Source organism: Crocuta crocuta, unplaced genomic scaffold (genome assembly GCF_008692635.1).
Source record: "Crocuta crocuta isolate KB4526 unplaced genomic scaffold, BGI_CrCroc_1.0 scaffold30, whole genome shotgun sequence".
Lineage (NCBI taxonomy): Eukaryota > Metazoa > Chordata > Mammalia > Carnivora > Hyaenidae > Crocuta > Crocuta crocuta.
In genome coordinates, this window is record NW_027528345.1 from 12,947,485 (window position 1) to 12,964,063 (window position 16,579).

The 16,579-nt window shown below is 60.9% G+C and overlaps 1 protein-coding gene across 1 annotated transcript; it reads left to right on the forward strand.

The window, feature by feature from the left end:
* Positions 1 to 3,259: 3,259 nt before the first annotated feature.
* Positions 3,260 to 16,432, forward strand: TNS2 (tensin 2). The gene is made up of 29 exons (XM_077753461.1): positions 3,260 to 3,363; positions 4,932 to 5,040; positions 5,549 to 5,586; positions 6,466 to 6,504; positions 6,827 to 6,865; positions 7,019 to 7,068; positions 7,259 to 7,430; positions 7,715 to 7,765; positions 8,076 to 8,198; positions 8,286 to 8,350; positions 9,203 to 9,286; positions 9,670 to 9,782; positions 9,883 to 9,943; positions 10,216 to 10,291; positions 10,538 to 10,667; positions 10,770 to 10,835; positions 10,910 to 11,023; positions 11,215 to 12,429; positions 12,569 to 12,719; positions 12,837 to 13,423; positions 13,517 to 13,606; positions 13,949 to 14,074; positions 14,285 to 14,377; positions 14,479 to 14,556; positions 14,725 to 14,802; positions 15,203 to 15,371; positions 15,453 to 15,521; positions 15,632 to 15,661; positions 15,795 to 16,432. The coding sequence occupies exons 1-29, from the start codon at positions 3,289 to 3,291 to the stop codon at positions 15,931 to 15,933; spliced, it is 4,230 nt and encodes a 1,409-aa protein (XP_077609587.1). The 5' UTR covers positions 3,260 to 3,288; the 3' UTR covers positions 15,934 to 16,432.
* The last annotated feature ends 147 nt before the right edge of the window (positions 16,433 to 16,579 follow it).

Below are 16,579 nucleotides of genomic sequence, written 5' to 3' on the forward strand. Positions count from 1 at the left end.
AGGGAGTTTCAGGAAGTACTCAATACTAGAGAATACTGGTGAATCTGAGAATGGGAATAGATTCAGTTTCTAGAAAGACATCCCTTCTATCTTCCCCTCCAGGGTGACCCAACTCAAATTACCCCACGGCCCATTGGTTTCTATCCAGTACCAGATCCTGACACTGCAAAAGAAGGGAATGAGGTTTAGACCACAGACTGAATGAACTTCCATCTCCACTGGGAAACCTGCAACTTGAGTTAAATAGGAGGAAGACGTTCTTTATAGATAAGAGTCAGGGAGTGGAAATGACGGCCCAGTTCCAAAGCAGAGCGATGAATGGGCTGACTGGAGCTGCCTAGGGGGTGAGAGCTTGAACTTGAGGTGGAGATACTTAGCTGTGAGTCCTTTGGGGACAGTAAGTGGCCTAGACGTCTCCCTTGTGGCAGAGGACTAGGGAAGGGTGTCCAGCGACTGAGGACACAAGGGGCAGCAGGTATCTTTATCTGAATCTGGCGCCCCGTGGTAGGAGTGGTAGGTGGTTCCTCTGACTTTGGGGTCAGGCTCAATCGCAAATACTCCCCTGTGGAGGGGGCGGCTGAGAGCCTGTTTCTAATGCCTTCTGGACCTATGGCCGCTTTTCTTCTGCGTCTGTCTGGCTCCTGTGTTTTGTTTTGCTTTTGCTGCGTCCTGCCGGCTAGTCTCTCCCAGGCTTTGCGTCCTCCCTGTCCGCCTCCTCACACTCTCCCCATCCCGCTCTCTTCCTGCGCCCAAGCGCCCCTCCGCCAGTCGCCGCGGCCTTCCTCGCCCCGAGCCCCGGGCGTGTGGGCCCGCAGGAGAAGGTGGGGAGGACGAGAGGGAGAAGGAGGAGGCCGAGGGGCGGGGAGCGGGGGAACGTGGGGATTGGAGCCGGGAAGGAGGGAGGAGAGCAGCGCGGGAGGGAGCGAGGGCGGGCGCGGGGCGCGGCGGGCAGGGGAGGGAGCCCTGGGGNGCGCACTCGCCGTCACGGGGCGCACGTTGCCCCCACACGCGGGGCCCCGGACCTGGGCGGGAACTGCCGTCCTGGCCCAGGAGAGTGCGTCGCGTGGGTTTTCGTTTTCTACTTCACTTCTGGGACACTGAGGCCGATTTCGATTTTCATCCCCACTCCTCCGCCCCCCTTCTGCTTCTCCCCTCAATTCTCTAGATCCCTCAGGGCACACTCATATATCCCGCCTCTCCCTCTCTCCTTCTCCGGGCCTCACCCCTCCTCCACGGCTGGGCTCCCAGCCTCTCATCCAACCACAGCTATTTCCAGGAAGGGGGAGTGTGGGTGGAGGGGTTTCTCCAAACAAACCCAAGGCTTCGGAGTGAGAGGGGGCCAAGCTGGGGGAGAGACTGACAGGCTCTGGAATGTTCCAGGCAGGAGTAGGGTAAGGGTCCTACGGGGTCTGGCCGTGCCTCAGTCCTGCCCTGGTGAGCTCCTTTTCCTCTCAACCCTGTTTCCCCGTTCTCCATCTCACTACAGAGGTGCCCCCACAGAGCAGGGACGGACTCAAAGGCATTCTTCCCTGGCCCCCCCAAGACAGGGGTTAATGAGTCCCCCATGAGGAAACTACAGGTGAGGTGACTTCAGCCCCTGTGGAGGCAGCAGGTGTAGAAAGAAGCATGCTGAAGGGGCAGAGAAAGGCCACCCCAATCCACACACCCACCATACTGCTTCCCCTCCCCACAGCAAGGCTGTGGACTGGACCAGGCCAGGCCCAGTTGCCCACACTGGCCAGGGGCCTGGAATGTCCTGGGACCCGGCCAGGGTTGGTGGGATTGCAGGGCCAGCGCCCCTCTCCAGTTACACGCTAGGGGCCCAAGCCTGGCCTCGGAGATACCTCCCTCTGGCCAAGGTACCCTGGGGACAGACTTCCTGACTTGGAAGGAGAATTAAATCTTCAAGGGCAAAGCCTCAGGCCAGGCCCGTGCCAGGCAAGTCCAAAGAAGTGTCCTGAGTGGTCTCTCCTAAGGGGACTCATCCCAGAGAAGGCCTGAATAGACCAGTCCCTTGGGCCTGAAGGAGGGAAAGGGAAGTCTAAGGACTGGGTGGGAGAAGACTGAGCTCTGGTACATTCAGTAAATACCATGCAAATGAGGGGAGGCATATTTGCACATTCTTTCAAGTGACAGCTCCAGCCGGTCAGGTCAAAGGGCTGCTATCCAAGGCTTGGGGCTGAGGACCCCCTGGCCCTTGACCCCATTTATTTTTGGAACATTACTGCCCCTCCCCGCCCCCCACTTCCAAGGCCCCAGTCCACCTCCTTCCCTTGACTCTTGGGACAGGAAGTTGGCCATGTTCCCAGGAGGGAGGTAGGAGGCCCACAGAGGGGGGTGGAGGATGTGGGGGGGGGGGGGGACCCTCCTGTCCAGCCCTGAGGACCTGGGACAGCTGCTGAGGAAGGAGAGCACAGCTAGGAGAGCCATGAAGGTAGTACTCAGGCTTTGGGGGCCAGGGGGGATAGGGCCCAGCCCTAGGGCCTGGGTAGAGGGCCTACACAGCAGGGCTGGAAAAAGAGGCTAGGGACCTGGGAGGGCTGGCGTGGACAAGCTCAGGGATGACGACAGGACTGTCAGGAGCAGAGCAGCTGGGGTGCTCTCAGGAAAAGAGCCTCAAATGCCTTAGGCTGGAGCAGGAGTCTGGCTCGCTCTTGTGGGCAGAATAATCTTGTGGCTGGAATCAGGCCTTCCAGTGTGTATGGGGGCGGCGGGGGAGAGGCAGTACATGCTTTCCTTTTCCTACTTCACAACCAGTGAAACTGAGGCAGGAAGCTGGCTCTCAGTCCTACTTTTCCTGCCCCTCAGGATGCACTCCCGATTCTGGGCTGGCTGGGGTTGTGGTTCCCAGCTCCCCCTGCCTCCCCACCAGAGGTCCCCTGAGAGCCCGAGAGTTCAGGCTGGGAGACCGGCCTGGCCTGGCCTGGGACACAGTGTTCCCCACTGGCCCTTGAGCCCTGCAGGAGACCTAAATTCCCACCCCGCCCCCACCCCACCCCACTGGGGGCTGGATCTCAGGATCCTTACAGATCCCTGGATAGGGTGGATCCCTGGGCCTGAGGCAGCTCCAGAGCAAGGGGGCTTGGGGCGGGGGGCGCAAAAGATCCCGGGCTGACACNGCCTGCACTCCCCTCCACTTCCAGGGCCGGGCTTCTCACACCAGCCAGACAGCCTGCCCTCCACCCAGGGGAAGCGGCTGCCTCCGCCAGGCCGCTTCCAGGAAGCCCCGGGCCGGGCCCCAGCATTGTTCAGGCCCGCAGTCGGCACCCCAGCCAGCCGCCGGACATCATGAAGTCCAGCGGCCCCGTGGAGAGGCTGCTCAGAGCCCTGGGGAGGAGGGACAGCAGCCGGGCCACCAGCAGGGTAGGAGTGCCCGCTGGCTGGGCAGAGGAGGGACAGGGGTGGAGGTGTGGGCAGTGGGGGGAGGGAACCAGGACTCAGGCCAGACCCTTTTCCCCTTGCCCCGAATCCCCTCACTACTCTGCCCCTTTGGAATGGCCAGAGCTGTGGTGTGAGCAGCACAAGTTTGAATTAGAGCAGAGCCTGGTGTCCGCTTTGGCTCCTCCAACTTCCCTGCTCTAATGGAGGCCAATCCTGGGGGTCCTGGCCCCCTAAACCTGCACTCAGGCATATACTTCATTGTAGGACTTTTTTCAGGTACTGTCAGGGAGCCCCAGAGCAGAGCTGAGATCAGACCCCTTCCCTGAGCTAAGAAGTTTGGGAGAAATGGGGTGGAGGTGGCGAAGGGAGAGGGGTGGCCAGGTTTCAGAAGTGCTTTAGACCCTGGGTCTTTGCTTTGCCCTGACATCATCTGTGCCTGCTGTTAATGTCAGAATGCACCCAGGTTTCCTAATGGGTCCAGCAAGACTGGTCCAGAAAAGTTCAGGATGGGTTTAACCCAGCTGCTTGGGGGACAGCCAAGAGACCAAAAGTGCTGCCTGGGTCCCCAGGATGGGGGCCCTGGATGCCTATCTCTCCATTTCCCCATATTCTGTCAGCCTTACCCCAAAAGAAGCAGCTCAAGGCAACATGAGACAATATCATGAGGCAGGGGTGGGGGGCTTGAACACTTAAGGGAAGAGAAAAATGGGTAGAAGGGAGAGGAGGCATATGGACAGAGGATGAGCGGAGTGAACCCACAGTGGGAGGGAGAGGCCCAACAGGGCATCTGGTCCACTCCTTCCCCCATTCCTTGCTGGAATCCCCCTTGAACCTCAAGGGACAGGGCGCTCACTGCCTCCCGACGTAGCAAGGCAGCTAAGTGTTTCCCCCAATGTCATGCCTCTGTCTGCCTGTCTCTCCGGCATTACCACCCCCTCCTGCACAATTGCCGCCTGCGCCTCAATGCACAATGAGTAAACATGTTGTTCTGACAGCAGGGGGAGGAGGGCATGTCAGCTGTCTGGAGCGTGGGGACAGCGGGAGCCAGGGGAGTAGGGCTGGTTTAGGCCACTCCCTGCCAGGTCAGTATGGGTGCTGCGTGGCTGACCTCTTACGTTCATTTCTGGACCCCCTCCTGCTCACTCTCCACAGGGACCTCCCTCTGGGGAAGGCAAAATGGGAGGAGAAATGGGGACCCCTTATAGAGGCAAGTCAGAGAGCACGCCCCCATTAGGAAGAAAGCTCTAGCACTTGGGGCAGCAGTGACCACGAGGGTTTCACACCCTGGGGCCATATGAGGGGCCTGAGTGGTCCCTCAGAGAGGAGGTAACCGACCCATCTGGGGTTATGCAAGGGGCCAGATTCCACACACCATCAAGGACAGGGCCCACAGGAGCCGAGAAACAGCCCTGACCAGGTGTGTCTTAGGAGTCTGGGGGCTTTGTCAGGAGGGAGGGGAAAGAAACCAGTGCAGCGCTAAGACCCTGGCGAGCCCGAGATGTGTCCACTTGGGAACTGACGCCTCTGCCTGTGTGTCCCTCCGTCCTTAGCCTAGGAAAGCCGAGCCACACAGCTTCCGGGAGAAGGTCTTCCGGAAGAAACCACCAGTCTGTGCGGTGTGTAAGGTGACCATCGACGGGACTGGCGTCTCATGCAGAGGTGAGGTGCCCTGTCCTGTGACCCTGAGAGCCTCCACCCGGCACCACTGTGTGTACAACTCTGGCGGGCAGGCTCACAGAGTATAAACTGTAATGTGTGTGCTGCCCCCTGGACTGGGCAGCACAGGTGCCAAGAGGGTGTCCATCACGGGGACCTGCCTCCCCTCCAAACAGCCCTTGCTCCCCATGACAGACACTCCCCCAACCCAGGAGCCCCAATCCTATCCACTGCCTCCCCAATGTGACCTGTGATGGGGACTTCCCTCCCTCTCTTCCACCTCACCCCCAGCCACCCTAGAACATTAACCCTGGCCCCCTCCCTCCCTGGCCTGAGCGTAAGTAATTACCCCACTGCCGTACACTTCCCTTGAACTCTGCCCCTGCTCCCCCATTCCATCTCAACAGTCTTGGAAGTCCCAGGATCTGGTTCCAGGGCCTGGGGAGATGGGGGAAGGCTATGCCAGTAGGCACTTGCTAACCCCTCTCTTCTCCCCACCATCCCTCTATAGTTTGCAAGGTGGCAACACACAGAAAATGTGAATCAAAGGTGGGTACTTGACTGGAGGAAGAGGAGTAGAGTCCTTTCCTCTGAAACAGCCTTCTCCAACCACATTGGCATCAACCTGCAGCCCCTCTCATCACTGGGGAACCCTGCCGGAGTGGGAGAGGGTGCTGTACTGGGCCCTTTAAGAACCACCCTACTCCACCCCCTGGAGGGCTGGCCCAGGCCGGTGGACAGGAGACTGCGTTTGTCTTGGTGCTGTGCCCAGGCTGCAGCTGGCGAGAGGATGGGGGTGGGGAAGAGGAGGAGAATGAGGAGGAGGAAGGGTGGGGTAGGTGGGGGGGGAGCAGGATTTCAAAGACTGGGTAGCCGGATGGGCTGTGCCTTCCCTCTGGGGAAGGGTCCTCAGGATGCCTGGGTGGGTCTCATCCTGGGCCCTGAAAAGGCCGGGCAGAAGGTACAAGCTGTGGATAGCACCACTGTCCACCGGGGACCTGAGGCAGCCCCATCTCTGAAGAGGTTCCCTCATCCTCCTCCTGCAGTGCGGGGGGTCCCAGGGCCTTGGAGTTGGCCTGGGGGAGCTGTGTGCCCAGGGGCGGGGTCTCCCGGTGAAAGAGGCCAGTGTCCGTCCCTGGCCGTGGCCTGCCTACATGGCTCTATATATAACTCCTGCCCCGCAGCTGGATGAATGGGGGTCTGTGTGGGCAGGGGGCTGGGAGCCAAGAGCAACAAGTGGGGGGCCCAGGGGTGGGGGACCGAGAGGCCAGAGGGGAGCCTCCCTTAAATAGAGGAACCTCAGCTGGAGTGTGCGCCCATCTGCTGACAGCCCCTCCACCTTCCTGAAGCTGAGGGGTAGCCCCATGGTCAAGTCCAAAGAGAGCCCATTTCAGCAGGAGCTCAGCCCCTCACTCGGTCTCCTTCCAGGTGACTTCGTCCTGTCAGGCCTTGCCTCCTGCCGAGCTGGTGAGTGTGCTCTGAGATGGGGTGGGAGTGGCAAGGAACCTGGCTGAGGTGTCCAAAGGTCCGGTGGCCACCGAGAGGGCCCCCAGGAGATTAGCTCGAATGGACTGCTGTGGGTGCTGGTCATCCTGAGGGGCAGGGGAAAAAAAATGAGCCCTCTGATCTTCTTGCCCTTGGGCCTGCTGGGGGTTAGGACTCCTCTTCCCTCCCTTCGCCCGGTGCAGCCCCCACAGGGAGACCCGCTGCCCTCTCCACCATCCCCAGGCGCAGACTGGTCCCTACCCCCGCCCTAACCACCCCCTTTTTCTCCTCTGTCTCCCTCTAGCGGAGAAACACGGCCCCCGTGAGGCGCATAGAACACCTGGTAAGTGATGCTGGAGGAGGGGGCGGAAGCAGGTAGCTCTGGGAGTACGGACCTAGGTTTCTTCTGAGAATGGAAGTTCATGGGACTCTGCAGCGGGGAGCCTAGAATGGGGAGGCACCCAAAAGATGTGCACCGTCTCATCTCATCCACCAGGGATCCACCAAGTCTCTAAACCACTCAAAGCAGCGCAGCACTCTGCCCAGGTAAGTGAGGGCGCCGGGGTGGTCCCAAGCCTCAGCCCTGAGCAGCGCGCCCCCAGCAAAGCTCTCCCGGGCAACGCCCCGCTCCCGAGCGGCCCCACCTACCCTCAGGACCCCGAGGCCTCGCCCTTCCCTCCCACCTGCCCCGGGAGCCTCGCCCCCGTGCCTGACGCAGGCTTTGCCCCCTCCCCAGGAGCTTCAGCCTGGACCCGCTTATGGAGCGCCGCTGGGACTTGGACCTCACTTACGTGACGGAGCGGATCCTGGCTGCTGCCTTCCCAGCGCGGCCCGACGAGCAGCGACACCGGGGCCACCTGCGCGAGCTGGCTCACGTGCTGCAATCCAAGCACCGCGACAAGTACCTGGTGAGGGCGGGGCCTTCCTCAGTCAGCCAATGAGAGGACTGGGAGACCCAGGTGGGCGGAGCTGCTCCCTGACGTCAAACTCGTGGAGACGCCTGCCTAGGGGGCGGGGCCTCAGGGCAGCTGGAGCCCATAGGGAACGCCCCCGCGGGGGCTGTCGTAGCTAGGCCAGCCCTTAGCGGCGTCCACGTTTGGGAGAAAGACTGCTTGGGGTCACAGCAGGGGACCGCGCCTTGCTGCCCGCTGCCCAAGGTCACTCCCGTCTAAAGTCCCCTCTTTACTTGCAGCTCTTCAACCTTTCAGAGAAAAGGCATGACCTGACCCGCCTAAACCCCAAGGTAGGAGGGGATTAAAGCCATTAAACTGAACCCCCCCCCAACTTCAACCAGCCCCAGCCTCCTCCTTATTAATAATATCAGTTGGCACTTCCCCTGATGACTTCTTGAGATACTCCCAAGCATGGTGCAGCGGGCGTCAACCCCGTTGTGCCCGTGAGGAAAGTGTTGAGCCTGTTGTGGACAACCAAGGGTCTCTTGACTTTGGCCCCGACCTACCCCTCCACCTGGCCCCTTTTCCATCCCCACCCATCCCTCTTCAGGCTTGTGGGCCCCACCCTCAGTTGCACCCCTGCGCCCCCCCCACCCCTAGGTCCAGGACTTCGGTTGGCCCGAGCTGCACGCGCCCCCCTTGGACAAGCTGTGTTCGATCTGCAAAGCCATGGAGACGTGGCTCAGTGCTGACCCACAGCACGTGGTTGTACTGTACTGCAAGGTGAGTGGGGACCTCGGGTTCACAGGGCTGGGGTGCCCGCAGCCTGGGGCCTCAGCAGGCCCTCCATCCCTATCTTTCTACCCTCAGGGGAGCAAGGGCAAGCTTGGGGTCATCGTCTCTGCCTACATGCACTACAGCAAGATCTCTGCAGGGTGAGACTCCCTGACCCCTGATTGGCCCTGACCCCAATGACCCTGCCTCTAGTTGGCCTTGATGAGCCCATCTCCCTGGAGGCCCACCTCTGTGTTCAGAGAACCATTTACCATAAACTTGGCCTTTCCACCTCCTTTTTCCCATGTATCCGTCCTCCACAGTTCCCAGCAGGGGATTTGTATCCGTTTCCTATGGCTGCTGTACCAAAGTGTCACAAACTAAGTGGCTGGAGACTACAGAAATCTGTTGTCCCAGTTCTGGAGGCTGGGAGTCTAAAATCGAGGTGTCAGCAGCGCTGCACTCCCGCCTAGACTCTGGGTAGAGCCCTTCCTTGCCTCTCTCTAGCTTCTGGTGGTGCCCAGCAGTCCCTGGTGTTCCTTGGCCTGCAGTTGCGTCATCCCACTCTCTGCCTTGGTCGTCACGTGGCTTTCTTCCTGTGTGTGTGTGTGTCTGTCTGTCTCTTCTCTTCTTCTAAGGACACCAAACATATTGGATTAAGGGCTCATCCCTCCTCCAGTATAACATCTTAACTAATTCCATCTGCAACGACCCTATGTCCAAATAAGATCACATTCAGAGGTACATATCTTCTGGGGAGACACAATCCAACCTATAGCATGGTCTCATTGCCCCATTTTACAGAGGAGGAACTAAAACTCAGGGAGCACTTGCCTGAGGCCCAGCAACTAGTAAAGTGACTGTCTGTGGGGTTTCTAGTCCTCTTCACCGCCACTCTGGGCTTGCTCTAGCCTTGGGGGATCACACCTCTCCTCCCTATCCTGGGGCTTAGGGTTGAGAGGCCAGCATGGATACCGGCCCCTAATCCCCCACGCTGGCCCTGCTGTCCCCAGGGCGGACCAGGCACTGGCTACGCTTACCATGAGGAAGTTCTGCGAGGACAAGGTGGCCGCGGAGCTGCAGCCCTCCCAGCGCCGGTGAGCAGCCTGGGTAGGGATGGGCCGGAGGAGCAGCTCCCTCCGTGGCCGTCTAGGCCCAGATTCTCTTGCTCATGCAGCACACCTTAATGGAGCACCTTCTGTGTATCAGGCACTGTGGCAGGTGCTAAAATTTCAGAATAAACAGGGCCCTTGCTCTCATGGAGCTTGTCATAAAGAGAGATTTCCAGGACAGTCAGGACCCATCTCTATGATGGGAAGCAGAGATCTGGGGGAAGAGCATGCTAGCCAGAGGGGCCAGCAAGTACAAACCTTTGCGACAGCAAGAAGAGTTGAGGTTAGATGCAAGGAAGAACTTTCTTGTGAGCTGGAAGATGAGAGAGAAGTGCTAAGAAGNTATGTTCTGACACACCCCCTACCAGGTATATCACCTACTTCAGTGGTCTCCTGTCCGGCTCCATCCGAATGAACAGCAGCCCTCTCTTCCTGCACTACGTGCTTGTGCCCGTGCTGCCAGCCTTTGAACCTGGCACAGGTGAGTCTGCCTGGGATGTGCTCCCACAGGGAGGGGCGTCCCCACCCCCTCCACCCAGTACCCCCCAACATGCCTTCTCCTTCCCGTCCCCCCCCCCCAGGTTTCCAGCCCTTCCTCAAGATCTACCAGTCCATGCAGCTCGTCTACACATCTGGAATCTAGTGAGTGCTCTCTTCCCAGGCCCCTGCTCCCGGCATTCCGGTTCCTCCAGCCTCCCCAGACACAGGGCCCTCCAGCTCCTGGCACTGCGCCTAAAAACGTAGGCCATCGTGGAATCCGTTTTAGAGATGGAGAGGCTGATGCTCAGGCTAAAGGTCTGTCACTCAGGGCTCAGACCTCGATCTCCCAAGTCCCTCCTGACTCTTCATACCTCCCCACCCAGCCCAAGTACCTCTGACTGAGCCTCTGCCTTGTCTCCCCCCACCTTCCTCAGTCACATTGCAGGCCCTGGGCCCCAACAGGTTTGCATCAGCCTGGAGCCAGCCCTCCTCCTCAAAGGTGATGTCATGGTGAGTGGGCTGTCCTGGGAAAGGGGAGGTGCAAGGGGGGGTGTATCCTGCCTGGCACACAGTCTCTGGTAAGCCCTCAATTCAAGGCAGATTGGAGGGTGAAAAGCTAGTCCCCTAGAGCGGGGAGGGGTCACCTTGCAGTAGAGGCCAGGCAGAACTGTGGCCCGACAGTCCCCAGGGTGGAAGCACAGAGGAGACGTGAGTGGACAGGGAGGCCTGACCCCTGATATCCCTTCCCTCATCCAGGTGACCTGCTATCACAAGGCTGGCCGGGGGACAGACCGGGCCCTGGTGTTTCGTGTCCAGTTCCACACATGCACCATCCACGGACCACGGCTCACCTTCCCCAAGGACCAACTGGATGAGGCCTGGGCTGGTGTGTTGGAGACCAATGTGGGGGCGGGAGCCCGGGGGCGGGGGATGGGCGGGCAGGTGAGGGGGAGCAGTGGCCTGGCTCCTCACCGCCCACTCCCCACAGATGAGAGGTTCCCCTTCCAAGCCTCGGTGGAGTTCGTCTTCTCCTCCAGCCCTGAGAAGATCAAAGGTAAGAGCCAAGCCTTGGGCCAGGGCTAAAGGTTGTCTCCCTGTCCCTCAACACCTGGGTGGCCCGGTCCACAGGCAGCACCCCACGGAATGACCCCTCGGTCTCTGTTGACTACAACACGGCAGAGCCTGCTGTCCGCTGGGACTCCTATGAGAACTTCAATCAGCACCACGAGGACAGTGTGGACGGTGTGTGGGGCAGGCCCAGGGGTGGTGGGGGGAGGTGTAGGTTTGAGGGGTGCACTCCTTTCTCCCAGGCTGATCCCCCTCCTGAGAGACACCCCTGAACTGGAGCCCCTTGCCCCCCGTCCCCTCTGATTAACTCCCTCTCTCTCCCTTCTCCCCGCTTGCCCTCCCTCCCTGGTCCTGTCCCCACTCAGGCTCCCCGACACACACCCGGGGACCTCTGGATGGCAGTCCTTACGCCCAGGTGCAGCGGGCCCCCCGTCAGAGCCCACCGGCGCCCTCTCCAGAGCCACCGCCACCCCCCATGCTCTCTGTCAGCAGCGACTCCGGCCACTCGTCCACGCTGACCACAGAGCCGGCCGCCGAGTCCCCTGGCCGGCCACCCCCCACGGCTGCTGAACGACAGGAGCTAGACCGCCTCCTGGGAGGCTGTGGAGTGGCCGGTGGGGGCCGGGGCGCCGGCCGCGAGACGGCCATCCTAGATGACGAAGAGCAGCCGCCCACAGGCGGAGGCCCCCACCTCGGAATGTATTCAGGCCCCAGCCCCAGCCTCAGCCGCCACTGCTCCTGCCGCCAGGGCTACCGGGATCCCTGCGGGGTCCCCAATGGGGGCTACTACCGGCCAGAGGGAACCCTGGACAGGCGGCGGCTGGCCTATGGGGGCTATGAGGGGCACCCCCAGGGCTACCCCGAGGCCTCTGTGGAGAAGAGGCGCCTCTGCCGGTCGCTCTCTGAGGGGCCCTATCCCTACCCTCCTGAGCTGGGGAAACCAGCCAATGGGGACTTTGGCTACCGTTCCCCAGGCTACCGGGAGGTGGTGATCGTAGAGGACCCTGGGATGCCTGTCCTGTGCTCGTGCCCCGCCTGTGAGGAGAAGCTGGCGCTGCCCACTGCAGCCCTATATGGGCTGAGGCTGGAGAGGGAGGCTGGAGAGGGGTGGGCGGGCGAGGCTGGCAAGCCTCTCCTGCACCCGGTGCGGCCCGGCCACCCACTGCCCTTGCTGGTGCCTGCCTGCGGGCATCACCATGCCCCGATGCCCGACTACAGCTGCCTGAAGCCACCCAAGGCAGGCGAGGAAGGGCATGAGGGCTGCTCCTATGCCATGTGCCCTGAGGGCAGGTATGGGCATCCAGGGTACCCTGCCCTGGTGACATATGGCTATGGAGGAGCGGTTCCCAGTTACTGCCCAGCATATGGCCGGGTGCCTCATAGCTGTGGCTCTACGGGTGAGGGCTCTAGAGGATATTCCAGCTCTGGTACCCACTCCCCACGGGCTGGCTCCATTTCCCCGGGCAGCCCACCCTACCCACAATCCAGGAAGCTGAGCTACGAGATCCCTGCCGAAGAAGGAGGGGACAGGTACCCGATGCCTGGGCACCTGGCCCCAGCAGGACCCTTGGCGTCTGCAGGTGAGGGCACTGGGATGGGGAGTGCCCAGGGAAGAGGAGGGTTCTGGAAGATGGTGGGGAAGGTGCAGAGTGAGAAGGCACTAAGCCAGACAGAAGGGACTTCGCTGGTTCACGGCCCCTTCTCTCACCTTCCCTACAGAATCACCTGAGCCAGCATCCTGGAGGGAGGCCCCCAGTGGGCACAGCACCCTGCCTCGGTCTCCCCGTGATGCTCAGTGCAGTGCCTCTTCTGAGCTGTCTGGCCCCTCCACACCCCTGCACACCAGCAGCCCAGTCCAGGGCAAGGAAAGGTGTGCAGAGGGGCTGGGGGCTGTTCCGGCACTGAGGATGGGGGTGGGGGCAGCTCACACGGGGGCTCTGCAGCCCTGCTAAGTTACTGATCCCCTGCCCGCCCTCCCAAACTGCAGCACCCGACGGCAGGACACCACATCCCCCACCTTGGTGCCTACGCAGAGACTAAGTCCTGGAGAGGCCTTGCCGTCCATTCCCCAAGGAAGCGCTGAAAAGGCTCCCGAGCTGCCAGCAAGAAGCGGGCTTGAGCTCCCAGCCGCCAGCGCCTTCTCCCCCACCTCCCCGCCCAGCTCACCCGACTGGCCTCAGGAGAAGAGCCCCGGGAGCCATTCAGACAGCGCCAGTCCCCGGGGCCCTGTGCCCACCACACTGCCTGGCCTCCGCCATGCCCCCTGGCAGGGACTTCGAGAGCCCCCAGATAGCCCGGATGGGTCCCCCCTCACTCCCGTGCCCACCCAGATGCCCTGGCTTGTGGCCAGCCCAGAGCCACCTCAGAGCTCACCCACGCCTGCCTTCCCCCTGGCTGCATCCTATGACATCAACGGCTCCACCCAGCCCCCACTTCCCGAGAAACGCCATTTGCTGGCACCTGGGCAACAGCCAGGACCCTGGGGCCCGGAGCAGGCATCACCACCAGCCAGAGGCACCAGTCACCATGTCACCTTTGCACCCCTGCTCCCGGATAATGTTCCCCAACCCTCAGGTATAAAGGCCCTGAGGAGGGCAGGGCCCCCTTGGGAGAACCCTGTCTGCCAAGGAGGGGCATGGGGCCAAGCTCAGTCCCTCCCTGTCCTAGAGCCCCCTATGCAAGAGAGCCAGAGCAATGTCAAGTTTGTCCAGGATACGTCCAAGTTCTGGTACAAACCACACCTGTCCCGTGACCAAGGTGAGAAGCCAACCTGCCCCACCCCTCCCACCCTCTGGGGCTCGGTCTTGGCTTAAGAACCCCTCCTCCCAGTTAACACCCTCTTGGTGCCTCCTCCTCCCTGCGTCAGCAGGTTTACCCCAGGCTGAGTCTCTCACTAGCAGGTGGTTCTGGGCTTTGGGCCCAAGGAGCTTTCAACTCAACACTTTCAATACCCATTTGACTCTAAAATTCCATCCCCGGGGGCCCCAAAACACCGCGCCTGTCAGGGTGAAAGGCCTAGAGAGTTTGGGTGTCAGAGGTAGAGAGGGGCTACGTGGGGCTGAATCCACCACTGTGAAAACTTCTCCCACCTCCCCCCAGCCATTGCCCTGCTGAAGGACAAGGACCCTGGGGCCTTCCTGATCAGGGACAGTCATTCATTCCAAGGAGCCTATGGGCTGGCCCTCAAAGTGGCCACACCTCCACCCAGCGCTCAGCCCTGGAAAGGTAAAGAATGCCCAAACCTGAGGGAGTGGGGGGAGGTACCAGAGGCATGACAAGGCAGGGTGGGCCATGCCACCTCTTGGTGGGGAGAGGCAGGAAGTGACCTCTCCGGCGCTGGAAAGAATCCCGGCACAAGAGAAAGCTGGAACTTGGAATCTGATAAAGCCTATTTCTTCTCTCCTCTCCACCTTTACCCTCCTCCCCTCCCCTCAGGGGACCCCTTGGAACAGCTGGTCCGCCATTTTCTCATTGAGACTGGGCCCAAAGGGGTGAAGATCAAAGGCTGTCCCAGTGAGCCCTACTTTGGTGAGGAGCAGGGCCCGAGGGGGTCTCAGGAGGGTGGAAGGAAAGCTGGGGAGGGGGGATACCTGTGGGCACCTCAGGGCTTCTGTCACCTCCCCCTGCAGGCAGCCTGTCGGCCCTGGTCTCCCAGCACTCCATCTCCCCGCTGTCCCTGCCCTGCTGCCTGCGCATCCCCAGCAAAGGTGGGTGCTTGTGATCTGCCCTCCCGCCTCCCCTCGCACGCTGCAGCCCAAGGCAGCGTCCCCGGGTCCTGGCTCCCAGCCTGCCTTGCCTTGGGACAACAGAGTTCTCCAGCTCCTGGGGAACATGACCCCCTGCTGATCTTCCCTGTTGGCCCCCACTGCCCTCAGATCCTCTAGAGGAGACCCCAGAGGCCCCAGTGCCCGCCAACATGAGCACGGCAGCAGACCTCCTACGTCAGGGTGCTGGTAAGGGCCTCTCCCTTCCCTTCTCTCCCTGGGCGCCAGGTGGGGCACTACATATGGAGGCACAGGCCACTGAAAGACCCTGCTGTGGGTGGGTCCCTGTATTTGCAGTGGGAGTGGGAAAGGGGGTCGTCAGTCTAGGACCTCAAATTCATGAACACGACAATCTTTGGAGGGAGGTTTGTTAAAATGCAGATTCTTGGGCCTCTTTCTAGCATTCCCGACTGTAGATCAGGGGGAGTCGCAGAATCTGCCTTTCTAACGGGTGAGCTAGGATTCTCAGGAATTTTGAGCAGCACTAGCTGGGGAAAGCGCAAGAGCTGGGGGTGTGGGCGATAGGGGCAGACAGACCTGGGTGCGGGCAGAGCCGGTGCTCCCCCCCAGCCCTCTCTTGCCCTCACAGCCTGCAGTGTGCTCTACCTGACCTCAGTGGAGACAGAGTCCCTGACGGGCCCCCAAGCGGTGGCCCGGGCCAGCTCTGCAGCTCTGAGCTGCAGCCCACGGCCGACCCCGGCCATCGTCCACTTCAAGGTCTCAGCCCAGGGCATTACGCTGACAGACAACCAAAGGAAGTGAGTGTGTGGGTCCAGCCCCTGGGGGACACTGGGGACCCCCACTTCTGGCTGTGACTCTCCCCACAATCCTCCTCGCAGGCTCTTCTTTCGCCGCCATTATCCAGTGAACAGCATCACCTTCTGCAGCACTGATCCTCAGGACCATNTGTCCCATGCTCCCATCAGGCCCCACAGACCAGAAAGTCCCCTGCCCCAAACCTCCTCCTTCAGCAGCCAGACCCTGGGTGCATTCCTTCACAGTGTGTCTTTTTCTGCAGATGGACCAACCCCGATGGGACCACCTCCAAGTAAGCCTCCCCCACGGGTGCCGTCTCTTCCCTCCACGGGACAGAGGCACTGCCTTCCTCCCCAACCCTGGCTTTGCAGTCCTTTGTGGAAGGGTTGCTGAGCCTCCGCCCCACCCTGCCTTTGTACCCCTAGGATCTTCGGTTTTGTGGCCAAGAAGCCGGGAAGTCCCTGGGAGAATGTGTGTCACCTCTTTGCAGAGCTTGACCCAGACCAGCCTGCAGGCGCCATTGTCACCTTCATCACCAAAGTCCTACTGGGCCAGAGAAAGTGAAGGAAGGCCACAAGCTCAGAGCCCACTTCAACACCGCGCACCTCTCAGCACCCCACAGCCCTCACTTCCCCTGGCCTGGGCCCCAGGCGACCCAGGAGCCAGCCCCTCCCTTAGGAATGAGGAGTGGGCCTCAGCCTGGGACACTGCTCTCCTTCCCTGCTCCAGCCTGCTAAGCCAAGCGGATGGGCCCGTGAGATGACCTTGCACGTGAGCAGATGGCAGAGATGGGTGTGTGAAGGGTGAGGAGGCACGAGCAGTTGAACCCCAGAGCTGATCTGGACAGCCCCACCTGCATGAGGAGAGAAAATCAGCCTGGAGGGGAGAGCGGGCCTGCCGGCTCCACCCAGCTGCAGGTCCCAGCCTGGCAGACAGAGGGGGAAGAGGTGTGGGGAGAAGGCACTCCCTCCTCCCCCTCCGAGCAGAGAGATCACAGTGGGATCACACGAAAAGGGGGGGAAAGAGTCTATTTTTGTCTAATAAAGAAATTCTATAACATTTACTCAGAACTGAGTTGTGCTTTGTTCGTGGGAAGGTCAAAGACTCGTGTCTCCTAGGGGCACTTGGAGGCTTCTTGGGGGCATCCCAGGCCCACGGCCAGGTACACGATCCCTACCCTTGGCCTCACATGGGTCCAAGTTCCCCTCAG